The following is a 27862-nucleotide window of genomic DNA, read 5'->3' on the forward strand; positions in this document are numbered from 1 at the left end:
GGTCATGAGGAGTCTGACAAGACTGAAACAATTGAACCACAACAACAATAATAATGAAGGCATTCTATATTTATTGTCCCAAACTTTATAATTTTAGCAACATTTTCTGAGTTTCTTTTTGTGGTCAACTATATTCCAACCAGAATCACCAGGCTATAGTAGTGGTTTATAAATTTACATGTTTTTGGATGCTTTTAAGAACAGAATCTTAGGATTTCTACTGTGGTCTTAGAGTTGTTATGTACTATAGATATAATTTAGAATCTTTCCTATAATGTTCCCATCAAGCAGTCAGCTAGCTTTGGTGAGCTTCAATGAAGGAACCCCCTTCCTCTCCAAACACCTTGTTCCATTTTTGCGTAGTTCTAATTTAGTAACCTTTTACTTATATTGAGTATAATTATTTTTCTTTGTAGCTTTCTCCCCTCTAGTGCCAAGCAACACAAGTCCAAGCCATTTTCTTCTTGAAAGTCATTCCATTACTTGAAATTCACTTGTTTCCTCTAAGTCATCTCAAAACCAAAAATCCCTTGTACATACATCCTAGATAGCTCTTTGGAAAAAGAGAGTATACTTCTATATTGTCTGTCAGGTTAAAAAAAATTGCTGCCTTTGTACATGTCATCAGAGAGTCACCAATCCCTTTAACACAAAGCCCCTCTATGCCTGTGACTATTACTGGACTTTTTCCTGGTAACATCTAAGGGGCTACATCATCAGCCCTTGGAGCAAAAGAAACTCCTTCCTGCTCAGAAGGTCTAGTTCTGCCCTATATAGAAAAAAAAGTTTCATAATTATTTTATAGCTCCAAATTTTCAATTATCCTCTCTTTAGTTCTGTGTATTGTAAGATTCTTCCCAAACTCTTCAGACATATTTTCTTCTTCATTTTCTCTTTGTAATTCTTCTCCTTCTTGGTAGGACTTGAAAGGTATCATGACATAGTAGGTAACTTCCTAGATTTAATATCAGGATGCCTTAATTAAAATCTCACCTTATACATTCTCTACCAGTGCAGTCATGGAGAAATCATCTAAATTCTCTGAGCCTCAGTTCTCTCCTCTGTAAAATGGGGGTAATGTTACCTGAGACTTTCACAGTCCTATCATGAGGAAAATGTTTTTAGATACCTTAAAGTGCTATGTGATTGTGAGTTGTTATTCTTTCCAGGACTGTTTCAATCTCCTGAAAACATGGAAGCTAGAGAAGCAGTCCGTTTGCTTTCTTTTTCAACAGAGGGAAGTATCTATACTTTGTTAATACATAGTTATGACTTATAACTAGTGGAAACGCAATCAAGGTACTCTTTACATTTCACTGCAGAATTTCCCTTACCTTTCATGTTTGCTCCTATAGCTGCTTAGCATGAAGTATGAGGGCAGTGCATTTTTCCCAGCAGGAAGGAGATACTGAAGGATCAGGGCATGCTACCCACAATGAAGGAATTCTGAGAACCCTTGAATTCTGAGGAGAGGAGAAAGGCCCTGGAATGCAGATTCATACCAGCAGTGAACTAATTACAAGTGAAAATCATTACTATTCCTAATTGAATACAATATACAATTGGAGGAACTTTATCAGAACCACTGTTCCACTTAAGGTGGTATCTGCCAGGACAGAATTTGGATATTTCCCTGACTTTGCCTGATTTACTGCTCCTGGAGAGTGGTCAATTTATCCACTTTTACTCTTCCCTCCTCCCCTGTCTCATAGCTGCCTGACACCCTCAGAAGCCTTCTTTTTTCTTCCTAATTCTGGTTTATTTTCTCTATGTACATTTTTTAGCATTTATATTTTTTATTTGCCAGATAAAGTTTGGGAGATTCTGGGAGTCGTGCTTAGAACTGAGTTGTGAATTAGCAAGACCTTTGATAAAAGGATGAGTTCCAATCTTGGCTTGTTTTACCAGAATATATAGAGTCAGAGTGAGTTGTTTAGGTAGTACAGGGCCGAAATGAAAAGAAAAATGCTTCTTCAGCAGTCCTAGGAAATGGTTTATGTTTTAATGATTTAGCTTCTAGCAAAGTACCATGATAGTGATGTTATAAACAACTGAATCCTATTTTAAGTCTTTTGTCAATAAGTACTAATGAAAACTTTTTGTACTGAACATATCTTTTTGTGTAAAGGAAATTAGTAGCTGTCCCATAGCTGGTTTAAGTTATGCTTCAATAATCTTTCTATTCTACCATTTGTTGGTATCCTAGACACGAACCAAAATGTAATATTTAAGTATTTTCCAAAGGGTTCTGGGAGAACGGTACAATTAGACAGAGTATGAGAAAAGGAACTTGATTTCTCTTCTCAGTAAACAAGGTCCCTTAAGACTAGAGTATGTGTACAGGTCCAAAGATCCAAAGCACAAATGCCCTTTAGCGGAGAGGGATATGGTGCAATGCCACCACTCTCTTTGGGTCCCAAAGTCGTTTTGTTTTGTTTTGTTTATCTTTTTAGACTATGATCATATGGGTGGAGGGAATAAGTATTTATCAAACACCTATGATGTGACAGGCACTATGCTAAGTACTTTACAAATATTATCTCATTTGATCCTCACAACCACCCTATGAGGCAAGTGCATCATTATCCCCATTTTATAGTTGAAAAAATGGAAACAAACAAAGGGTAAGTGACTTGTCCAAGGTCACAAAGCTGGTACTTGTCTGAGGCTGGATTTAAACTCAGAACTTCCTGACTCCAGTTCAGTACTCTACCCTCCCAGTCTCACACGTTTGTATCTTAACAGTCATCCTGGACTCCTCACTATCTCTCACTGACTATATCTAATCTGTTGCCAAGGCCTGTGGATTTCACCTTTTTAGCATCTCTCAAGTATGTCCTCTTCTCTCCTCTAACACTGCCACACTCTAGTGCAGGCCTTTATCACTTTACTACTGGATTATTGCAATAACCTGCTAGTAAGTCTGCCTGGCTCAAGTCTCTCAATGCCTGGCACATAGAAGGCACTACATAATTGTTTATTAATTGATTATTTACTGTGCCACCAGGTGCCTCATCAGCTGGAGAAAAAATCATACCTACCTATCTGGCAGTTGTTGGTCAAAAGGCTTTTTTATGGCATGTGTCCTAGTTTTCAAAGATAAAAATAAGGAACTATATGGAACATTCACTAGTTTTGTTCAAAGAAAAGATTAAACCTATGGATATTATTCATTTTGGAGGATAATGGTCTATGTCCTGATGTTTGTTCCTTGGGCAAAAAAAAATCTCACTAGAGAGGAAATATATTTTCACCATGCCTTTGTGGAAAGGAACAAACAGGACAATGTAAAGCAACAAACAACCAGATAAAGAAAAGTCAAGAAAGATCACTACCACCACCACCACCACCACCACCACCCGTGCAAGTATGTTATAAATGATATGACTCAGGCAATGGTAGTTGCTTTTCTAAAAGAGTTTTAAAATAATGCGAATAATACCAAGGGAACTTAATATGCTCTAGGAACAGAGATGATACTTTTAATAATTTCATGTCCTTTATGGATACTATCTCAGTAAAGACTCAAAGGTTTAGGGATCAGTCAATAAGTCAGTATTTATTAAAGACCTCCCGATTTACCAGGGCCTATGCTAGATGTACAAATATTAAGTTCCTTCATTCTCTTAGAAGATCTTGTGATAAACTGCCTGTTTGCCTTGAATGTGTCATGTCTCTGGGGTCTCTTGAACAAGGATTTTCCTATTTCTATCAGGCTTCCTGCCTTTCCTCATGCAGCATCCTCAACTTCCTTTTCATATGAAAACAAAAATGAAATAGTAATCACCTCCAAAATGCTTATCTTCTACGGAAGGGACTAATATATGCAGGATATAAACATATAAATATAATCAAGTATATGAAATCAACCATCCAGCATTTATTCAGTGCTATGTATCAGACATGATGATAAGTTCTGAAAGACAAAGAAGAAACAAAGAGTTCTTGCCCTCAAGGAGATTACAGGCTAATGAGGGAAATGACATTTACACATGTAGGTACATATAAGACACAGGCAAAGTAGATACAAGGCAGCGTTCAAGGGTAAGATTCTAGAAGTTAGTGGTATTGGGAAAGCACTGTTAGAGAAGTTGAGCTGAGTTTTGAAGGAAGCCATTGTAACAACAATGTTGCTAGCAGCTGCTGCTGAGGTATAATGCCCAACAAGACCAGAAACAAGAGCTGCAGCACAGGTTCTTCGATCTGCTTTTCTAATGAAAGCAACCTTAAGGGGTTAACAATCTCACTTTAACCAAGCATACACTTAGTTCAGGGGGAAAAGCCAGCACCTTGAACTTCAGAGCAAATACAAATAGAAATTACAGACAGAGACAATATAAATGGATCAACATTTCTGTCTAACCAAATCACAATATACATAGTTAACAGAGAAGCATCAACATCTCGGTTTTCCAAAGCCGGAGGCTCCAGTGGCTACCCAGAATCTCCACATCAACACTCTTTCAGTGAGTGAGAACCCCCAAACAAAATGATAACCTCTGAGTTTACATACCCCGTTCAGGGCCTAAAGACTTCACATCTCATCAGTAAAAGGGTGTGGGCCTGGGGCTTAGCACCTAGTAAGACTTAATCAAAGGGACTTGATTACTTTAACATTCTCAAAGAGAAAACAGTAAAAAAAAAAAAGTCCCACCTTAATTACCCATACAACCATGGATTCTAACAGGCAGATATGGAAAGGGAGAAAATTCTAGTAATGGGAAATAGTACAAAGGCATTGAAAGGAGAGAGAGCATTTGGGGTGAGTTACAGTAGGTAGGACCCGTATGGCTGAACAGTAGATTACAATGAAGAAATTAATGTATAACAACACTTGAAAGATAGAAAGGATGTAGAAGTTTTATTTGATCATAGAGGTAATAGAAAGCCAAAGAAATTTATTGAGCATGAAGCAAGTTGACATGATCAATATGGGCATATTGGGGAAATCACTATGTCAGCTATGGAGAGGATAGATTAGAGCACAGGGAAGCCTGAGTCAGGAAAGTAAATTAGAAGGGCTGTTGCAATAATCCAGGAGAGAGGTGATGAGACCTGGAACTACAGTGATTGTTGTGTGAGGGGAGAGAAGGGCATGTATACAAGATATTTCAGAGATAGAAATGACCAAGGTGTATACAAAACAAATTCAGAGTAATTGGGGTTGGGGTGAGGTATTATCAGCTAGTGAGGATTTAGGAAAGCTGATAGCTTATTTGGAGGAAAATAAGGATTCTGTGAGGTAGAGATAAAGGAATGCATGATATGGATGGGGAACAGCCAATGCAAAGACATGAAGGTAAAACAAATTATATCCTGAGTGAAGTTCAGCAAGGATACTCATTTGGCTATACTGAAGGCTGTGAAGGGGAGTGCTTGTTGTGTTCCCAGTTAGACTGTGAGCTCATAAGACAGAGGAGGTTCTGGCTTTTGCCTTTCTTTGTAGCCATGGTGCTTAACCCAGCACCTGTTACATACTTTGACCTTAATAAATGCTTAATGACTGACTGAAACTTGGAAAATCAGGAAAGGTAGGTTGGAGTCAGGTTTTCGATATCTTTAAATGCAAATTAGAAGAATTTATACTTGAATCTAGAGGTAACACAAAGGCAGTCAAGTTTATTGAGCAGGAGAATAACATGGTCTTATCTATGCTTTAGGAAAAGAAGCCAAGTGGAGGATGGATCAGAGAATATAGATCCTTGAGTCAGGGAGATCACTTAGAAGCCTATTACAATAGTATAAGGAAAGGAATAGTTGGAAGATATTATGAAGGTAAGTATCAACAGTATTTAGCAACTGATTGGACATGCAGAGTTAGGGAAAGTGAGGAAATAAACGAGGTCTTTTTTTGGAGTTAGAACATAAAAGCCTCCTTTAATAGAGGAAATGAGAAATTGTCTAGGAATCAAGAGACCCAGGCTCTGCTCTTAGTTTATTTGTTGACTTCCTCTGTGACTTGTCATTATTGTTGTTCAGTTATTTCAGTCATGTCTAGCTCTTTGTGACCCTATTTGAGGTTTTCTTGACAAGGATACTGGAGTGGTTTGCCACTTCCTTCTCCAGTTCATTTTACAAATGAGGAAACTGAGGCAATAAGGTTAAGTTACTTGCCCAGGGTCACACAGCTAATGTGTCTAAATCAAGATTTGAACTCATTTCTTCCTATCTCCAGGCCCAGCACTCTATCCGCTGCACCACCTAGCTGCCTTTCCTCTGTGACTTAGGGCAAGTCAATCAACCTTAAAGGACATTAGTTCATTCCTTAGCCATAAAATGGGGATAACAACCTTCATCTCCATTGATTTATGGGCTTATATGAGACTCTAATAAAAAATGCAAGAGAAAACTCTTTGGAATGAATCCAACATTCTAAAAAAAGGAAGAATTTATAATTTTTTTTTTCAACTTGGTATCTTGGGGCTTGTTTTATATAATGATTCCCTAGGCAGCAAATTAGTCTGATGGAACTTAGTGGCCCTGGGGAAGGGCCTAAAAGAGAGACATTAGAAATACCCCATGACCTTCAGTCAGTCAGTATGAGTGGTGTGTTCATGCCATTTTATTTTCCTGGTGACCAAGCTCTCTACACTTAGTTTTAGGTTCTAGGCAAGGCCCATGGAGACTGTGGGCGGTGGCAAAGGTGGTCAACCTCAATATACCATACCAATGTAAGTTACTCTAGATAGCATTGTCATTAATTACATAAGAAATAAGGATTGTAAGTGACATAGGTAGGGCCACATAGCCTAAAATTCCACAGGGAAAAATTGAGCTAACAATGAAAAATACTGATCAAGAATGAAATGTTAATGTTATAAATGCAGCTATTCTAGAGAAGATAAAAGAAGAGAGCTCCTTAAAAAAAAGATTGAGGTAAGTGTACATGGACATCATCAATATATTTAACTTTTTAAAACATATGTATAGGGAATGAAAACAAGATCGAGAAAAGGAGAATGAGTACAAAGGAGGGATCTGTCCTGTGAATGAGTACAAAGGAGGGATCTGTCCTGTGACAAATAGAGTCAGGGGCAGTTTGCCCCTGCAATAAACTAAAGATAGCAACAAAACTTAAGGACAACAAAGCAAGGAGTATGAGAGTAGGGATAAGCTTGGCATAGAGGGATGAAAATAATGGCCAAAGAAGAACTGCTCATAATTATTGAGTTTCTGTTTTATCCCACAAGAAAATTTGTTTTTGGACTGGGAAGTATAAATCAAAAATGTTTAATGAATGCCTGAAAATCAAGATAAATGAGGTGATGGTAAAAAGAGATAACAAATGCCTTCAAAGAATTCAAGTCGTCAGACCCAGGTCTACTACATTCCAGTATACTTGAATTGTAGTACACTTGAATGACCAATGTGTTTTCTGGGCAGCTGTAAGGGATTATTTTTAAATCATAGAGAAAAGGAGAGGTGGCAAAGGACCTGAGGCAAGCAAAATATATTCATATTTCAAGAAAGGGAAGAGGGATTTTACAAACTATACACAATCAAACTTGAACAGGCTCCAGGCTCAATTCCAGAAAATATTATTTAGAGGGTCTATTTATGAACATTTGAAAATCAAATTTGTGATCAGGGAAAGCTACTGTGATTTCATTAAGAATTAGCCATTTCAGTCAAGACTTTTTAATTTAGATTAATAGATTAAAAAACTGTACTGTGTACTTGGATTTCAGAAAAGCATTTGACAAGTTTTCATTCTGTCTTTGAGGGTAAGATGGGAACATGTGGGCAAGATGGTTATCTTGTGCAATGTATTTTAGAATGAAAAGGACGAGCTGAAATCAAGAGTAGTTGTGTGAATGGATTGCTATCAATTTTGAGGGATATTTTTAATGGAATGTGCAACGTACGTGTTCTTGGCCCTATGCTATTCAACATTTTTATCAGTAATGTGAGTGTCAGTATACACATATATGTTCATGTATGTTCATATATGTGAATATAACATTTACATATATCTGTGTATGTATACTCATATGTGTGGCATGTATGTCACACCTATAAAACTTGCAAAAAAGGTGGAAGAGATATTTAATCTGTTAGTTGATAGTATCAAGATCCAAGAAAGACATCAGCAAGCTAAATTGAGGGGCCAGAGCCAACAAGATGAAACTTTACAAGAATATATGTAACATTCTTCACATGGGTTCCAAAAGTCAACTGCATATTTAGAAGATGTGAGAGGAGTGTTTTGTTGGTAAACAGCTATTTGGGAGGAAAATACCTTGGGATTTTAATGGATGGCAACATCAGGATCAGGTAGCCCGATGGCACAGTAGATAGAGGGCCTGGCCTAGAGTCAGGAACACTCATCTTCCCGAGTTCAAATCTGTCCTCAAACACTTACTAACTGTGTAACCTTGGACAAGTCATTTAACTGTTCCTCAGTTTCTTAATGTGTGAAATTAGCTGGAGAAGAAAATGGCAAAACACTCCAGTATCTTAGGCAAGAAAACCCCAAATGCAGTCATCAAGAGCTGGACATGACTGAAAAATGATTAAAAATTGGACTGAAATTTCAGGATCAGGTTAGTTCAAAATGATTACCAAATAATCTAAGAGCATTGCAGGCATTTTAATTTAATTTTTAACTTAATTTAATTAAGGTATAATTTCCAGAACAAAGGAAGTGATAGTCCTAGTATGTTCTGCATGGTCAGATCATTTCTAGAAAATTAGGTTCAGTCCTTAGTGTGTCATTTTAGGAAAGACATTGTCAAGAGAAAGAGTATCTAGAGCCAAGGTTCTTTACCTGGGGTCCATGGACATCAAAGGGGTCAGTGGATAGATTTCAGGGGATCTGTGAACTTGGAACTTTAAAATTTTTGACACATGTTTTTTAAACAGTTGGTTTCCCTGTGTAATCCTGTGTATTTTGTTTTATGTACTTAAAAACATGAATTTGAGGAGTCCACAGGCTTCCCCATATTGCCAAAAGGGTCCATCAGACACACAGACACACACACAAACACACACACACACATACACACACACACACACACACACACGCAAACATGTTAAGAATCCCCAATCTAGAGGATGTTGACCAGGATGGGAAGAGATTAGAGACTATGGCATATAGGATTAGTTGAATAATCTAGTGGTGTTTGAACTAGAGAAGAGAAGACAATGGTGGCGTGAAAGCTTTCCTCCATTATGTGATGTGTTGTCTGTGAATAAGTCTCCAGATGTAAGAAATAGAAGTAGTTGGGAGTTGTTGTTCAATCATGTCCAACTCTTCATAACTCCATTTGAGGTTTTCTTGGCAGAGATACAGATTGGACATTTCCTTTTCTAATTCATTTTACAGATGAGGAACCAAGGCAAATAATTATTAAGTGACTTGCCCAGGGTCATACAGCTAGTCAGTATGTGAGGCTGGATTTGAACTCAGGTCTTCCTGACTCCAGGCCTGGCACTCTATCCACTGCACCATATGACTTAAGGAAATATTGCCTAAAAGTTAGTTCTTTCCAAAAGGGAAATAGGTTGCCCTGGGAGATAATATATTTTATTCTATTGGGGCTATTCAAAGTGGAGGCTCTAGGGTTAAGAATAGAATGTTATTTTGTTCATACAGGGACTGCATCAGATTATTCTCTTTAGGTTCATTCCACCTCCCAGGTTCTGAGTCACAGAATGTCAGATCTGGAAAGGAGTTGAAAATTATGAAGGAATACTAGCCCTTAAAGCAAAGGTTATTAATGCAAGGTCATGATTTTTTAAATGATACTTGTACAGTAATATAAATAGTTTCTCTGTAATCTGCTATATTTTATCTTATGCATGTAATGCAATTGTTGTAAGAAGGGACCTGCAGACTTCAAAAGATTGCATGAAAAAAAAATAAGAATCCCTATTAAAAAAAGACCTTAAAATATATAAAATTAGAACCAGAAAGTACCTTAGAACCAGAGAATGTCAAGGCTTTAAGAAACCAATAATAAAAACATAGACTATTAGAGCAGTTGGGGTTACAGAAGATTTGGGAAGAAATTTAAAACAAATAAGAAAATCTCATCAGTAGTAAGGAGTGCAAGTTTGAACCTCTTGAAAGGCCTCCCTAAATGAAAGAATCCCACCTATTCTATGCTTAAACACTTTAAAATTTTTATCAATAATGCACTCATAATTGGCTTAAGAGTGGAAAGCTATTGGATAACTGACTACAAGACTGAGAACAGGAGTGGAATTTGGGAAGGGCAAAGTTCCTGTCACAGTAACAGCCTTCAGTGCTTGGGTAGTAGAAATATAGGTAAATAGTTACTCTTTTATCGTGGTTCCCCCAGCCACGGAGTAAACTAGTTAACAATCAAAGAATGATAGAGAAAGAAGGAAAAGGAGAAGAAAGAAAGGAAGAGTTGAAAATGAAAGAGAACAGAGACTAAAGAAGAAAACGAAGAGAGAATAAGAGACAGAAGAGAACAAACATAAAATTGAAGAAAGAGAAAAGTAGAGAGATGTCTCTTCTAATTCTTCTATTCCTATTCCTACATCCAAACCCCAGTTTCTCGTTATGACTCACACAGCACTCTTGATGAATGCTTATGGGCTTCAAGTGAGACTGAAAAGGTCTATTGGTGATAAAGGGGGAATATTCTCCATCTGAGAGAGGAAGGACCAAAACTAGCTTTGCAGTCACTAACCTTGGGTTCCTCTAGACATATCCCTTCTGAGGTTATGAGATAATTGGCCATTGACAAAATGGAATGAGAAAAAAGTAGAAGCTAAGACAAGTCAGAGAATTTGTTTATGTGCTAAAATACATAGATTAGGAAAAACTAGTCAAGCATACTGAAAACATATATTCCAAAGAATGGACATCTACATAGGAACTGCACAAAAGATGGACCCTGAAAAGCCAGAAGCTTTAAAGACACTCTCCTAGTTATAGTGCTTCTATCCTGACCCCCTAGGGCAGGCACTGACAATTTAGGAGATAAAGAAGTCCCAGGTAAAGGCTGCTGACAAAGAAGTCCAAGAAAATATTACTGCTATCAGTAAAGATGGAGGGGTGAGATGGAAATCCAAGTGGTTACGAAGATGCTCATAGAAAAAAAGATTTATTCATGCCCTTGGGAAGAAATCAGTGTGGTGGAAGCTCAAATAAATTAGATTTTTCCTTCATCTGTCACATTTTTCATCAATTACACTGAATCTCCAGGGAGTCTTCAAGTCCTCTTTTTTAAAGGAGCTACAGAGATCATCTGACCTCCCCTCTGCCTCTATAAATAGACCAAACATCTATTACATTAAAGGCACTGTGCTAAACACTGTGGATACAAACATAAGCAAGCCAAATAGTACCTACCCTCAAGGAGTTTTACATTCTAATGAGGGAAGATAGCATTTGTATGGGGTACTAGAATTGAGAGGTTAGGTGGAAAGGATGTGGAATTTGGCAAGTGAGGAGAAGTAGATAGTGTTTGCAGTGAGTCAAGGCACAACGTAAGTGCACTTGACTGGAGGACAATGCAACAGGTAAGGAGAGACTATCTCAGATGATCTAGAAACATGGCAGTTGAGGTGGAGGTGGAGCATCTCTGTCTCCTGTTTTGAAAAATCCTTAGGGATGTTGCATCCAATGCTCTTTCCTTCCCCTGTTTAATTCAAGAGTTTGAACAAATTAAGTGATTATTAAAAAAGAAAAAAACTAAGTGCTTACATTGTGTAAATCCCTATAGCTGTCACTGACAATATAAAGATAAATAAAATATGACCCATGACTTCATAGTCTATACTCTAGTGCAAACTGAACATGATAGATCCTTGAGAGGAATACAAACCAAGGGATATTTGAGGTCCAAGGAAGAAGAAAAAGATCATTTCAGGAAGTGTTCATGGAGGACACAGCATTGGGTTATATCTGCAAAACTGGATAGAATTATAACATGTTACTGTAAGTAAAAGTTGTTGTCATCAGCAAATTCCTCCTTTACTATGAATAGTATTCTCTACGTAAATGTTTCCTTAAAACATCTATTGTTTTTATGTGCTTCCTTAGAAAGACCCTCCCTAGAATGTTCCTCTTTAGAATTGTTTAGAATGTTCATTTCAGTTTTTTTTAATATATAATATTGTTATTTGGAATACTCTATTATAATGTGCTTGCTCCCTCTTAGAATGTTCTTTGTTAGAAAGTTCTAATTTAGAATGTTGATATTTAGACTGTTCTCTCTTAGAATTTTCTTTGTTAGAATGTTCTTCAACACAAACTTCATTGGTTCTTTTCTCAGACCCCACCCTTCTCATCTAAAATTTCCTCCTGTACCCACCTCTCCTCCCCTTGTGTTCCCAGCAGAAGGAAAGCCTAAAACCAGACCACAGTGAGGAACGGTATGTGTATATAGGCAAAGAAATGAGAAATTGGGTGCTCAAATGACACAGAAACTACAAAATGCCTTTCCAAGGATAAATCATTCCCTATTCCACCCCTAACTCAATGCATCACTTTTCCATTGTCCCCTGGAATCTCCCAACTCCATCAGAATGAAAGCACTTCCACTCATTCCTACTATGAAAATACCAAACTGAGTCTTTGAGAGCATAGAATGAGGTTTGAGAAAGTAAGAGACTCTCAGGATAAGTGGATCCTTAGGATAACTCCCTGTAGCTGAGTGTTAGGACATCAGAAGTCTAACTAATCCTTCCATAGCCAGTGATTTATCATATTTCTATCAACATCCACAAAATGTTTTTACTTTTTATTTATGCTTACTTAACAGTACAGTGTGAGTGTTTTCTTTTCTTTTAAAAAAATAATATTTTTACTTACAGTTCAAATTCTGTCCCTCCCTCCCTCCCCTCTCTGAGACTAGTAAGCAGATGTAAGTCATACATGTGCAATTATGTATAACATTTCCATTAGTCATTTTGTACAAGATGACTCAAATAAAAGACAAAAAAATGAAGAAAAGAAATTTAAAAATAGCATGTTTCCATCTGTATTCAATTAATATCAGTTCTTTTTCTGGAAGTAAATAGTATGTTTTATCATTATTCCCTTAGGGTTGTCTTAGATCATTATATTGCTAAGAATAGCTAAGTCATTCACAGTTCTTCATCAAACAATGTTGCTATTACTATGTACAATATTGTGCTGGTTCTGTTCACTATGCATCAGTTTGTGAAAGTCTTTCCAGGTTTTTTTTAAATGAACCTGCTTGTCATTTCTTATAGCACAATAATATTCCATTACAATCATATACCACAGCTTGTTTAGCCATTCCCCAATTGATGGGCATCCCTTTAATTTCTAATTCTTAGCCACCACAAAAAAGGGCTGCTGTCAATATTTTTGTAGAAATAAGTCCTTTTCCCTTTTTGTACATGTCTTTAGCATATAGACCTAGCAGTGGCCTTGCTAGATCAAAAAGAATGCACAGTTTTATAGACCTTTTGGCATAATTCCAAATTGCTCTCCAGAAAGGTTAGATCAGTTCATAATTCCACTAACAATCCATTAACATCCCAGTTTTACACATCCCCTCCAACATTCAACATTTTCCTTTTTTGGCATATTAGCCACTCTGATAGGTGTGAGATTGTACTTCAGAATTGTTTTGACTTGCAGTTCTCTGATCAACAGTGATTTAGAGCATTTTATATGACTATAGATAGCTTTAATTTCTTTATCTGAAAACTGCCTGTTCATATCATTTGACCATTCATTAACTGGGGAATGACTTTTATTTTTACAAGTTTGACTCAGTTCTCTCTATATTTTAGAAATAAGGCCTTTATTGGAGATATTTGTTACATATTTTTTGCATTTTTCTGCTTTCCTTATAATTTTAGTTACATTGATTTTGTTTGTGCAAAATGTTTTTAATTTTACGTTATCAAAATTATCTGTTTTACATTTTATAACACTTTCTATATCTTCTTTGGTCCTAAATTTTTCCCTTATCCATAAATACAACAAATAAATTATTCCATGCTCTCTTAATTTGCTAATTGTAAGTATGAGTCTTTTTGACACCATTTAACCATACTGGGCCTCATCTGTTTTTGATGTACTCCTCAAAGACCCTGTTGGGACAGAAGTTGATTTGTTCTATAATACTGTTAGACTAAAGGGAAAAGCATTTTGGACAGGTTTCAAGCCTATAGAAGTGTGAGGCATAATGTAAAGAGCCATGGAGGTGAAGTTGGAGCAGGTGGGTTCTTTCCTCAGCTCTAGTACCTGTATGACCTTGGAAAAGTCACCTAACCTCTCCGTGCTTCAGTTCCTTATCTCTAAAACAGGTGAATTGGCCTACATGGCCTCTCAGGTCCTTTCCACATCTAAATGTAGGATCCTAAGATCACTGTGCCTCTATTTTCTTGTACATAATATGAGGAGATTATACTAAGTACTGTCTAAGAACCCTGCTAGTTTTAGATCCTATAATCTATGAAATATCTATAATTGTTATTTTTAGGTATTGCTAATTTGTTTTCTATTCAAAGGGACAAAGACCAGGCCCTGCCTATATGCCATGTCTACCCACAACCATACTCACTCCGGTGTGCTGACCTTCCTCCTGCCCAGCCTCCCAGGGCCAGGGGGCCCAGGACTCCTCACCATCCTTGGTTTGACCTATGGCACCACCCTTCTGGGAAACGGTCTGATGCTTCTCACCATCTGTGCCAACACCTACCTGCACCAACCTCAGTTCTTGCTCCTGGCTCTGTTAGCCACCACTGACTTAGGTCTGGCCCTTTCTATGCTGCCCACTATCCTGGATGCTCTGTGGGTCCCAGTCCCTACTATCTCTAGGGATGTGTGTCTCCTCCAAATGTGCTGCCTTTATGCTGTCTCCAGTGGACAGTCCTCTGTACTGCTGGCCATGGCCTTGGACCGTTGGTTAGCTGTATGTCATCCTCTCTACTATTTGGCATTCTTTACCCCCAACCACCTTGCCTGGACCAGTCTGGCTTTCATCCTCCGGGCCATCATCACACTGCTGCCCACTCCTTGGTTGATACCCTCCTGCAGTGTTCATAATCTTTCCCTCCCTTTCTGCTTCCCAACAGAAGTGTTGCAGCTTTCCTGTGGAGGGCTCAGCTGGACCTACCCAGCTGTGTCTATGCTCACCACAGCCAGTTTGGATATAGTCTTCATTACCATCTCCTATTGTCTAGTATTTTGGGAAGTGATGAAGAGGATATCTCCTGTTGGGCAGCGCAAAGCTCTGAGAACGTTCACTGCCCACCTCTGTGCCCTCCTTGCCTTTTATGGACCACTTTTTGCTTCATCCCTATTCCCTGGCTCACTTCCAGGGAGCCTTTCCTCTCTTGCCCTGCTTGCATCCCCTGCCCTCCATCCCCTTGTCTATGGTATACAGTCTCATCAGCTCCGTCGTGGGCTGCTTGATGTCCTTGGTTGCCTTTCAACTTCAAGAGTTGCCCCTGTCCCAAAGGGGCCACATCACTAGGATATGCTTTCCAAAGTGAATCAGGACTCAGGTTCTCATTGGAGGTTGAGGTCCCCTATCCCCTCCAAATTCATGTTTCTCATTGCTCCCAGCCATCTAGAAATTTGGGAACAGGTATGCCTGGCCATGAAGCAGGAGGGACTGAGGTTAGACACCAATATGAACTTCTTCAGAGAGAAGGCTGTTATTCACTTTCCTGTGTGAGTGAATGAAAGGGTGATGGAATCCTGTTTTCCAAGGGATTAGAATAAAATAAAATCCCTGGATTATCCTTCTCACCTCCCAAAACCCAGTTGTGGGGGAATAATTGTAGCAGTCCTGCCCAGAAAATCAGATCAAGTGTTCATTGAATCCTCCTTTCCCCTGCAGATTCAGGCTGGCAGGAGAGGGACTCCTATTTAACAGGATTTGTGGACCAAAGAAGGAGCTTGAGAAAGGTATAGAAATTATAAATATTCTAAAGGCCAACACTGATCTTTTTGAAATATTCCATCCATTAACCTTCAAGGACTAAGACAATGGGCATCTTATAGAGATCACAAAGTGATTCTGAAGGAAATCAGTTGCTTTTATTTGGGGTGTGGGGGTAATGATGCTCATTAGAGGGAAGAGGAATTAGGCAGAATCAAAAAACAATTTTAAAGGCTTTAAATCAATCAATGTTTGGCCTAGCTAATCTGAATGTTAATCAATCAGTGAATACACATGTATTAAACACCTACTATAGTCCAGGACTTGAGCTAAGGGCTGGAAAAAACAAAAAGCAAAAAGAAGCCCCATAAACTCAAGGAGCTCACATTCTAATGGAGGGGCAAATATACAAACAACTATGCACAAACCAGTCAATTAGAGATAATCTCATAGAGGAGTCACACTAAGATAAGGGAAGACTCAGAAAGGCTTCTTGGAGAGGTTATGACTTGAGCTAAGGCTTTGGGTGAGATTTGAAGGAAGCCAAGGAAACTAGAAGGTGGAGTTGAAGAGGGAGGGAGTTCTAGGCATGGGAGATGAAAAGAGATGCTCAGAGTCGGGAGATGAAGTGTCATGCACGAGGGACTGAGGCAAGGAGTTCAGTCTCACTGGATCTGGCTGTGTGGGGAGAAGAAAAGTATAAGAACATTGTAAAAAAAAAGGGGATGAGGCTCAGTTATAGAGGACTTTCAAAGCCAAACAGGACTTAAATTTTTTCTAGTTTTGGAGGAAATAGTGAGTCACTGGAGTTAATAGAATGTTGGGAGCGGGGGTGACATGATCAGATGTGAGCATTAGGATTCCTAATTGTGAAGCCCTATTGTGTTTGCTGTAACCTCTTTGTGAGGGAAGAAACTGTCCTTCTCAGCTCTTCTCCAGGGATATCACAAGAAGTGGACCAACCCCAGGCCAATCCACACCCAGAACACTCAGGCCTGGAAAAACACAAATGTTCCACATTCCTGTATTCACTGAAACAGCTCTTTAGAGTCCACCTATTTCAGTAAACCTTTCTGCAAGGGAGGAAGGAATGTTTTTCTTCTATTTTAAACCCCAGCTTCAATGAACCTTCATGATCTAGATACATACTGAATGTTCCTCCCTCTATAAAATGACAGTCAGTTTTTCATGACCTATCTATTTATTTGTTTTTCACTGTTGTAGGTCAGGACCTCGGTGGAACTGGAGAGGAATTAGTTAAGCCCCTACAACACCAGGTGGCACTGTTATGAGCAAAGAGATCTTAGCATAGACCTGGGCCAATTTGTTCTCAGGTGGATTTTCTAGCACCCAGCTGTCATCATCATCAACAACAACAGGCATTTATTATACTGTGCCAGCCACTCTGCTAAGCCCTGACATATAAAGACAAAATACAGTCCCTGAGCTTAAGGAGCTCACATTCTAGTAAGGGAGACAATATGTAACAACTTTGTATACAGAAGATATATGCAGGACAGTTGGGAGGTAATCAGACAGGAGTGCTCTAGGAGTTGGGGAAACCAGAAAAAAAGGCCTTTTGAATGAGTATCAAGACCTTTTGAGTGAAGAGGATATAAAATTAGCTTTAAGATTCTTGCAGAGAACTCTTGGGTTCCCAGAGAACGTGTATATTCCTTATCTGGTGCAATGCCTCATTCATTATGCAAAGACTAAATCAAACAAGCTCTTTTTTAAATATACGCATACATACGCACATATGTGTACACACATACATTTGTATATATTCGAATACTCCTTCATATAATTAGCTTCAAAAGTAGTTTTCAAAGAATTTTAAGAAGATAAAAAGGCACAGAGAAAGAGGTTAAAAGCCATCCAAATTGAAGTTCTCTGGATGTCCAATTAAATTGTATATTTTTTCTTTTGAAAATTTTCAATTAATAAGTTTTTTGTCTCTCTACTACTTCCCTATCACTTAAAAATAAATTGGAAAAAAAGTCATGCCACAAATCATGGTCCTTCCATTAAACATCCTCTGCTAATTTTAAACTCCTGACTTCCATGAACCCATTGTCTGTATGTCTGTGTCAGACTGGAGAAGAGGGTCCTGAGGGGAAGCATTTGCTAGACTGGGGTCCATGAGGGCAGAGTCTACATGAAGGCCAATTCAATACAAGTTAATTCAAATCAATAAACATTTTTTAAACTTCTGCTTTCAGAACAATATGATACGTTCAAAGGGAGAAAAAAATTGGTAGCATAGTTCCTGCCTTGATCATGGATACCTAGTGTACATAATAACACAAAAGTACACTGTAGATATGAAATATGAAGTGCTATGTGGAAAGGGAAAGTTGTCCCTGACAGGGGTTATCAGAGAAGACTTGTTGGCAGAGGTGCCGCTTCAGATGGGCTTCAAGGAAGGATACAGATACATAGTCTTGAAAGTAGTATACATGTCCCAAGTACAATGTTCCCATGTCTAGGCTTCAGATCAACTAGGCCTATATGGCATAGACTTCAACCTTATCATCTTTCTAGTGTTCTGCAGTGAATAAACATTCTTTCTTAATATAGTTCCAAGAACTGAACTCAAACTTCCTGATATCTCTTTCCTCAACTCCCTTCCTCTCTCTAACTCATTACAATTTACCCCCTTCACCCAGCATAATCCCCTCATGATTGTATGGGTTTCACGATACTCTCCCTGGGCCTTGATCACGTAGTCCAGAGAAACAACGGCCAAAACACACTTCACCTATAGGCAGAGTATAATCCCAGAGATTGGAACTCATTAGGATGTATGACATGGAGGTGTCACAACCCGTAGGAAGACCTTCACTGTGTATCATTAAATTTTATTATGCTTTGAGCCACTAGGCATTGAATCTATTCAATTCTCCCATCAGTTGGATGTCTTTGCCTTCCAAGATGAAGTAAAGCATTGTGTGGGAAAGCTACCTTAGGGTATGGCTTACCACATAGTCTCATCTCATGTTAGCTCCTTCTCAGAAATAACCCCATTGGGTCTGACTTTGGCCTGGCTTTGGTTCAAGTATTCTTTATTAAGAAGTACAATTTAAATCTCAACCTTCGAGCAGTGGCAGCAGTGGCAGCTGCCGGCTGGGGCAGGCCAGGAAGCTCTATGGCTGAGCTCATTGGACCTGCCAGGTGGGCCCAGCCAGGTGGGCCCAGCATGCAGAGAGCTGATAGAATGCGGAGTGCCTCCAACTCTGCCAATGGGATACAGTCTTTCAGCCTGGAGGCAGCCAGGGAAGCAACCCAGAGGCATGTGCTGGAAACAGATCTCCAGTGCAGCTTCTTTGCCTCTGCCCTATAGTGGGACTCCATGCTGAAGCCATTCCCAGCCTCCTATGCTAGCCAGGACAACAAAGACTTTGAGGCCCTGCTAAAAGATGCCAGTATGCTACCAAACCTGAAGGAACTTCTCCAGGCTGCAGATGACAAAGATAACGGGGCATGGAATCTGTATGTGAAGATCAAAAAACCGGGAATTTCAGGCACTAGTGTCCCTGCACCTGACTTTCTCTTTGAAATAGTGTCTATGCATTCCATGGGAACTGCCTGAAAAATTTCCATTCCATGCTACATAATGGTTTACACTGCCACTTAAACAAGACATCCTTGCTTGGTGAAGGGACCTTCCTTACCAGTGACTTAAGCCTGGCTCTTCTTTACAGTCCTTACCATATGGGGTGGCAGCACAATCTCTTGGGTCTTATCCTAAGATGTGTGGCATTGTGTGAGATCATCGACCATCCAAATGTCAAGAGCCAAACCAAGAAAAAGAATTTGGAAGAAATAGATTGAAAAAGATCAAGAGCCAAACATAGTGAAGGGGGAGATGTCCCAGCTAAATACTTTGCTGTTACCAACAACCAACTTTTACGAGTAAAATATCTTAGTTTATTCTCAGAAACAACATAAGAGGGTCTCAAGCCAGCCCTCCTGGATTTCTAACCATCAATTCACTCTGGGGATGCTCCTGAATCTGCTATTGCTGATCATTATAGGTGTCAGCAACTCTCCCTTTTGCACTACTGGAATCAGGCATTGGAGTCAAAAAGATAAACTTAGCTGGCTGTGCAGGGTAGCCTCTGCCATATGACTTTGTACTTCCTGATCTATTAATTCTGCACCTCCACCTAAACTCTGGGCTAGAGGCTAAGGCGGGGCAGTGATTGGAACATGGCAGTGATACTAGACGGTCTTCTGATTCTCACAGAGAACTTTTGTGCTTCCTAATAAGTCACATTTTGGAGGACAATGTCAGTTGGTGACATTCACGCGAGATTTCAGGATCGCTTTGCTGTTCTCTCAGTCTTTAGCAGTTCTGGGAAGCTGACTTTTTAGCAAAGGTCAAAGGAAGAAGCTTGCTGTATTGAAAAATAGGGTGTCCAGGCTCTCAGCAATATGTTTACAATTGATTCTAGCAGAAATCTTCCCTTTCTAATGACTTTGGAAGGTGGAAAAATATGTTGTGTAAGGTATAAATCATCCGGGAATTGGCTTGTTTTGACTCGAAATGTTACTGAGAGACGATTATTCTCATGAAATGGGGGGTGGTGTTTCTGATTTATAAATTTTGGCTTTAGACTTCTGAATGTGACAATAAAAACTTCGATAGTTTTAACCATTTTCTTGAATATCTAGAAAAGCTTTTGCAGCAATGGCACACTCATTCATTCATTTATAAAATTATAGGCTTCATAGCTAGAAGGTGCTTTAGAGAGTCCAGCTGTTTCATTTTACAGATGAGGAAAGTAAAGCTCCAGGTTGTCAAAATTTACCCATGACCTAACAAGTGTAAGAGCTGGTTTTTGAACCCATGTCCTCTGACTTTAGATCCAGTGTTCCTTCTAACACACCTCACTGCCTCCCAGAATGCTTTCTCTCATGTATTCATTCAGCAAACATTTCTGAAGCACCTATTCTGTAGAAGATGTGAATGGGTGAGAAATAAAGGTTTTTGGATGTTATTGAGCCTCACAAGAGAAGATTACCTACTTATATCCATCTGAATATTTCTTGTAAATCACAGAATTGAATGTTTAAAAAATAATGATGACAATTGGGCAACACCTTTGTGAATATGTTTCTACATAGTGATTCGTTTGGCCAATGTCCACACGACACAGCCTTTTGACTGTTTTTAAGAAAAACTCAGCTGTGGGCTTGCCCATCTCGTAAGATGGATTTGACATGCCACAAATAAGCACCATGGAATTCGAAGAAACGTGTCCTAAATGAAAGCCTTTAATGATAAGTGTTTTATTTTTAAATCCATCACAAATCCACATGTAGTCTTATTTGGAGGAGTGTTTGATTTTTGATATGCTCCTTATCAGTACCTGTTTGTGGTGTTTTACATGGAGAGAATCCCTTGGATGCCAGGATATTAATCTCATTTGTTGCTACATATATATATATTATAGATATATTATCACTACCTGCTTTCTATTAGATATCCAATTTGATTTAAATAAAACATTGCCCTATTTTTCCAGTTGGCAATTTAATATATATATATATATATATGTATGTATAATGACATATGTATGTGTGTATGTATATAGACATATATATGCAAGCAAATGTGATTTTCTGTAAAAATAAATAAAATTGGTTTTCTATTTAAAAAAAAATCTGAATCTACTTTAGTCCCTGGATCAAGGTCACAAGTCCTCCTTTTTATTCTCTGGATTCTGGCATGTATTTCTTTCAACAATGTTAGCTCCCCCACTTCTCCTGAAGCAAGAGAACCCTCGTGGTTCAAATATCATTTTCTTTTCCTTTTTTTCTCTTTCACTCCTGACAACACATTTAAAAAATGTTTAGATATGTTGTTGTTTAGTCATTTTAGTCATATGTTATGCTTTATGATCCCATTTAGGGTTTTCTTAGAAAAGACACTACAATGGTTTGCCATTTCCTTCTCCAGTTCATTTTACTGATGAGGAAATGAGGCAAACAGGGCTAAGTGACTTGCCTAGGGTCATACAGCCAAACAACTGCACAACAAAAATAGATCAATAATCTATGCTAAATCAAGTTGTTTATGGTCATAAAACTAATAAATATTGGAGTCTGAATATTAGCCCTGTTCTTCCTTAGTCCAGTTCCAGCACTTTGTCCTTATTCCTAGCCACTTCTCTAATGGAAGACACAAATATAATCCCAAGTTTAGAAACCTGGAAAGCAGGATGAATGACGTTGATGTTAATAAATAGCAAAGTCCAGTGAAGGAGTGTGGGATTATTTCGGTTTTATTTTAGCTGGTAGAATTCATAGGAGTTAATAAAATACCATTAGGCAACGTGAGATACAGATCAGGGCCTCAGAAGAGATCAGAGAGATACAGATTTAGTAGTCATCTGCATGGAAGTAGTAATTAAAATCAAATGAGGTTCACCGAGGAAATAGTGCAGCAAGAAAGGAGAAGTGGATTGAGGACAGACACTTCCCCCTCCCCGCAAATGTAACTGTCATGATTTAGCTCAATTCCCTAACCAGAAGTTGTCAATGCAAGGCACCACAGTGGGACAGTGAGAACCACAGAATTACCCACCTCCAGGAAATTGAGATTGACCCTCCATTGTGGAGATTCCCAAGGACAGGCTTCAGACTCTTCATTCTCAAAGAGGTTTGGAGCTGAAAGGTACAGATTATCCAGTCAAACCCCCTTATTATGCAGATGGGAAAACTGAGGTTCAGAAAAGGGAAGAGAAGTGGCCAAGATAATCACAGACTCGGAGATATTCCTGCTTAGATTAGGAGCTCCTTGGGCTGAAGCCATTTCCTCCATGTTAGACTGAGGGTAACCCAAAAGAAGAAACCTTATCTATTCCCTCATATCAGTGACTCCCCAACTGTAAATGGATCCTCACTCCCAACCCAAAGGCAGAGATCATATCTGTCATCTGAGACCAGGGGGCTTCCCTGCTAAAAGGTTTTATCTCCTGCTTCATACGGAGGATTCTTGAAGTACAGGGATCACATGTTTCCTATCACACCAGGCATTCCCATTCTCTAAGCATAAGATTGTCTGACAATTTGTGAAGTATTGTTTTAAGGTATGTCTGCCACATTTTAAGAAGGATGTTGCTTAAGCTGGAGAACATTTAGATGAAATTAACCAGAACAGTGAAGGGACTTGAATTCATGTCATATGAGTATTTGTTAAAGGAAATGGGAGTGTTGGCCTGGGGAATAAAAGACAAGATGGGTGTCTTTACCTATTTGAAAGACTGTTGGGGCAGCTAGATGGTACAGCGGATAGCGCACCGGTCTTGGAGTCAGGAGGAACTGAGTTTAAATTAGATCTGATCTCAGACACTTGACACTTACTAATTGTGGGACCACGATTGCCTTGCAAAAAGCAAAAATAAAAAATAAAAGACTGTCATGTGAAAGACTTGCTAACTTGTTTTGCTTGGCTCCAGAGGACAAAAATAGGGACAACAGATACAATTTGTTAGAGGAAGATTTAGATTTGACAGGAGAAAAAACTGTCTAACTAAACATGCCAAAGGCTTAGGATCAAATGAGATAATATTTGTAAACTACTTAGTGCAGTGTCTGGAACATAAATGTTTATTCCTTTTTCTCATCCCAAAGTATAACGGTCTGCCTCCACTGGTAATGAATTCCTTTTCCCTGGCAGAAAGGGAGAGGATGTCTGAGCCAAGGTTGGCTAACTTGACAGGCGTGATATAGTGGGGATTATTTTGCAGTTTTGCTCTGATAGCTTCCGATGATCTTCCAACTCTAATATTCTGTGATTCTGTGACTGGAGTCCGAAAAGACTGGGGCAAAGAGATGGTGAACCAGGACACTAAGTTGACTGGGCAATAAAGAACATTATCTCCTATCCCTCTAACTGAAGGGTTCCTTTGCATCAGTCACTAAAGACAGAAGCATTGTACTGGGCACTGAGCTGTCTTAGAAATAGGGAGGAGGGAATCATAAGGAGGTTCTCTCTTTAGGAAGACTTCCTGGAGGAGAGGGCCTCTTGGGAGCTGTTGCAGCTGAACCAACTTGCCCAGATGACTTTTGGCCTGCACTGTGCCAGACCCATGAGGTCATGAGAGCCACACAGGCACTTGTTTCTGTGAGAGAAATTTTTTTTTCCCCAGTGAAACAATGTCTCTGGGGAACAAGGGTCATAAAAATCTAGGCTTGATTCCTGGTTCTGTTTACTTTGGCCTGGCCAGCCCAGAGCACCAGGCTAGGCCTCAGCTCCCACTGTGACTCAGAGAAGCTATTGGGGTAGGAAGAATCACAGGTTGCTCAGGTCAATTCTTGCCTTCCAGGGTTGGGGCAGGAAGAAGAGGGGTAGAGTGGAATGAGGAAGTCCCCATACATGGAGAGTCCATACTGGGATTTTTTAATCACACAATAACATATTTTCACATAATATATATTCCTAGCAAGCCAATAACAGACAGGAAATTGCTTGATGTAGTAGAAAGGATGAACTGAGAATCAGGAAATAAGGAAAAATGTAGATTTAAATCCCAATTCTACCATTTACTAGCTTCATGGCCTAGGTCAGGTCATAGAATCTCTCTGAGCCTCAATTACTCTGTCTGTAAAATGGAGACAGTAATATAGGCTTGTTGTGGGAAAACATCCTAGAAATTCCTCCTCCATTGATAAAGTTCCACCCAAGTTACTTTCCCTTCCCTCTCTTTTCTTTGGCACTCCTGCTTTTGAAAACAACCTTTCATTGTTGTTTCTGTCTGCCTCTAATTTCCTGTCAGGCACTTCAGGAAGGGATCATTTGCCTACTGTAAAGAGACACACCCAGGCAGAGGTTTGGAAAAAGACCTCCCTTTGAAAGTGAACCTCAGAACACCCTTTGTTGCTGTTATTCAGAAATACCCAACTCTTTGTTCCTCAAATTTCCTCATCTAAATACATATCTCTATAAATATATAAGAATGTGTTTTAGTAAAAATCTATAAAAATATAAATGTATCTCTAGAAATAAATATAAATTAAATCTCTAAATATCTCTAAGGATATATTTGCTTATTAGGATAAATTAGAATAACTTCTGTAACTTCAAGTGCCATTTCTCCTCTAGAGAATACAAATGGGTTAATATTGCTTAAAATGGAATATGTATACACACATTTATACATAACTATTTTAATAACTGAGATCTTTCCACCCATGTTTGGATCTTATTTGTGTATTAAAAGCTGATTTCCCTTGCCAAACCCACAACAGCAGACCACAGATTCTCAGCTGGTACTCATGTACAAAATCCCAGCTTGGTGAAGCAGTGGATAGAGAGCTGGACCTGGAGTCAGGAAACTTGGATTCAAATCCAGCCTTGGTCACTTACTAGGTGAGTGACAGTGGATAAGTTACTTAAACTCTGTTTGCCTCAGTTTCCTCATCTGTCAATGGGGATAATAACAGCACCTACTTCAATGGTTGTTGTGAGGGTCAAATGACATTTGCAGATCACATAGCATACAATTTAGCACATAGTAAGCACTTAATAAAAGGTTGCTCTTTTCCCTTCTCCCCACCACCCCAAAGGAAAAAAAAGTGCTCTAAGCAATCCACCAGAAGTCCTTTGAGCTCCATTGGAGAAAACGACTCAGAGTTGGCATCTCAGAAATAGCAAGCCAACTTAGAATAAGAATTTCCTGGGGAAGTTCAAGCCACTATTAATTGGCTACTGTCTCTGTATTTAGCACATTTTAATTATTTTTCTCTTTGTTTTCTTTTCCCCTAAAACAAATAAAAAGGATCTCCTCCAGCCTCCCAAGTTATAACTTCATTTATGAATGTCTAGCTACTGATGAGTGTCTGGGCAGCTGAATTCAAGGAAACCTCAGCTCAAATCTAGCCTGACATTAGCTGTATCACCCAAGGCAAGTCACTTAAACACATTTTGCCTCAGTTTCCTCACCTGTAAAATGGGGATAATAATATCACTTACTTCTCAGCATTGTTATGAAAATCAAATGGGATAATATTTGTACAATGCTTAGCACAGTACCAGGCACTATATAAATGTTAGGCACCATATAAATGTAAGTTATTATTATTGCCTGGGCCCAAATGCCCTCATGGTACCTGATATCATAGGTATGATTATCCTCATCACCCTTATTTGTCCATGTCAGGAAAGTATTTATTTGGGGAGGGGGTGATATTATGGTCCTATGACTCTCATGCCCCAAAAACAAACCTAATGGAGAAATTTAAATGTGTGGTAGAAATTGATCAAGTTTCCTCACCTTAAAACTGCAAGAAGTCATACAGAGATCCCTGTAATATTGAACATATCATGACTTTTGGAATGTTTTCATTGGTTTGGATTATTTTTTGTTCTTACCTTTTAAAAAAAATTCTTTGTTATAAGAGACATCATCTCCCTGAGAGAGAGAGAATAAGAGAGATACAGGAGGAAATATTGACAACATTAAAGCAAAAGGCATAAATAAAAATATCCTAAGGGGAAAAAAAACTTCTTAAAACTCATACAACAAATGCTCATTCAGCTTGTTTCAACAAATGACCTTAATTCAGATGTTAGAGGTACAGGAAAGGTTTTCTTGTTCACTAAATGTCTCGCTACTTCTCTGAACACTCCCTCTCCCAATCAACCCCACAGCCATCAGCAGATCTTGCATCCTGTGAAATAGGCTTCATCGTCCTTGGGCTACTCAGAGATACCAAAGTCTGGATCTGGGAGCAAAGGTAACAAGTAACACCTTGCTCATCACCAAACACTTTCCTAGAACCTTTGAAAATGAGGGAGCATCCATAACATAGATCACAGTAGGAACTTTTTCTGCACAAAAGGGTAGTTTCAGAAGCCATCTTAGAAGCTATTCACAGAACTACTTCAATTTCCATGCATATTTAAAAGATAGCAGCATATTCTCTTTTTTCTAGTCCTCTCAAGTATTCTATTGGACATATATAATATCTTTTATTAAATGTCCTTTGGACCTATAAGCCTTATTTTTGGATTTTCTCCTTTACTCTTCCCAAATCCAGATACTGAGTTACCAGAACAACAGTGGTAGTGAGGATGAATTGGCAAATAGAGTCCATCCATTGGCAGCGAGAGCTTTAGGGACCGCTTTTGGTCATTTTGGTCTCTGATTTAAAAGGGTTAAGCCCCTCTTTGGTCGTGGAGTTAGAAGACCTGATGACTCAGTGGATATAGGAAAGGGAATGTCTGACCTCTCAATTCTCTCTTCCTTTCCAGCTGCAAATCATTTCAAGACTTTCCCATGTTGCTTCCTGAGTGAGCGTCAAGGAAGTAATTACTTACCCTCATCCCCATCCTAGACTTTATTTGCCAATGAGCATTTAGCATCTGCAGCATATGCCTTGTCTAGTCTAACCTGATCTGGACTCTGTGTGTGTGTGTGTGTGTGTGTGTGTGTGTGTGTGTATCTTTTCTGATCTTCTTCAGTAGATATCTATACTTAAAATAGCCAAGCTTGGAAGCAACCTTGCAAGTTCTGAAATATCTAGAGGGCCTGGGTACCATTGGGTCAGAGCTAAATATCCATAAGGAAGGAATACCTAGTAACTCTCCAGTGCCTTGAAAAGGATATCTACTGACAAAAGGATTAACTAAGCCTTGCTGTTTTATCATCAAACAGATACTAACAGTCAATTAGCAATCCAGTAAATTGGTTTATGGTTAGATGAGATTTAGGTATCATTATCAGTAGATTTTAATAGGAGATATATTGAATTGGGGTTTTTAAATTGTTCTGTTAGTGCTTTGTATGGACCTTTTATGTTTAGCATTTCTTTTGTCCCATTCATGCTTATGGTATACTGAGAATATTTCTACTCCCGCCTTTGGGGACATTCTAGAGAATAACCTTATATGAAGCTTTAAATAATTTGTTCCAAGCACATAATGATGTAGGTTTAATGAGTCTATAACCTCCTCTCATTAGAAAATAGACTCCTTAGGAATAAACCCTGCCCAAACCACATGCCTG

The 27862-nt window shown here is 38.8% G+C and overlaps 1 protein-coding gene and 1 pseudogene across 1 annotated transcript; both read left to right on the forward strand.

The window, feature by feature from the left end:
• The first annotated feature begins 14495 nt into the window (after positions 1 to 14495).
• Positions 14496 to 15434, forward strand: LOC118836628 (olfactory receptor 51L1-like). The gene has a single exon (XM_036743868.1). The coding sequence runs from the start codon at positions 14496 to 14498 to the stop codon at positions 15432 to 15434; it is 939 nt and encodes a 312-aa protein (XP_036599763.1).
• A 3559-nt stretch (positions 15435 to 18993) lies between these two features.
• LOC118836629 lies at positions 18994 to 19940 on the forward strand (annotated as a pseudogene).
• Positions 19941 to 27862: the final 7922 nt, after the last annotated feature.

This window comes from Trichosurus vulpecula, chromosome 2 (genome assembly GCF_011100635.1).
Source record: "Trichosurus vulpecula isolate mTriVul1 chromosome 2, mTriVul1.pri, whole genome shotgun sequence".
Lineage (NCBI taxonomy): Eukaryota > Metazoa > Chordata > Mammalia > Diprotodontia > Phalangeridae > Trichosurus > Trichosurus vulpecula.

Coding starts and splice junctions, on each gene's coding strand:
- LOC118836628 (XM_036743868.1), top strand. CDS start 14,496: ATGTCTACCCACAACCATACTCACTCCGGTGTGCTGACCTTCCTCCTG.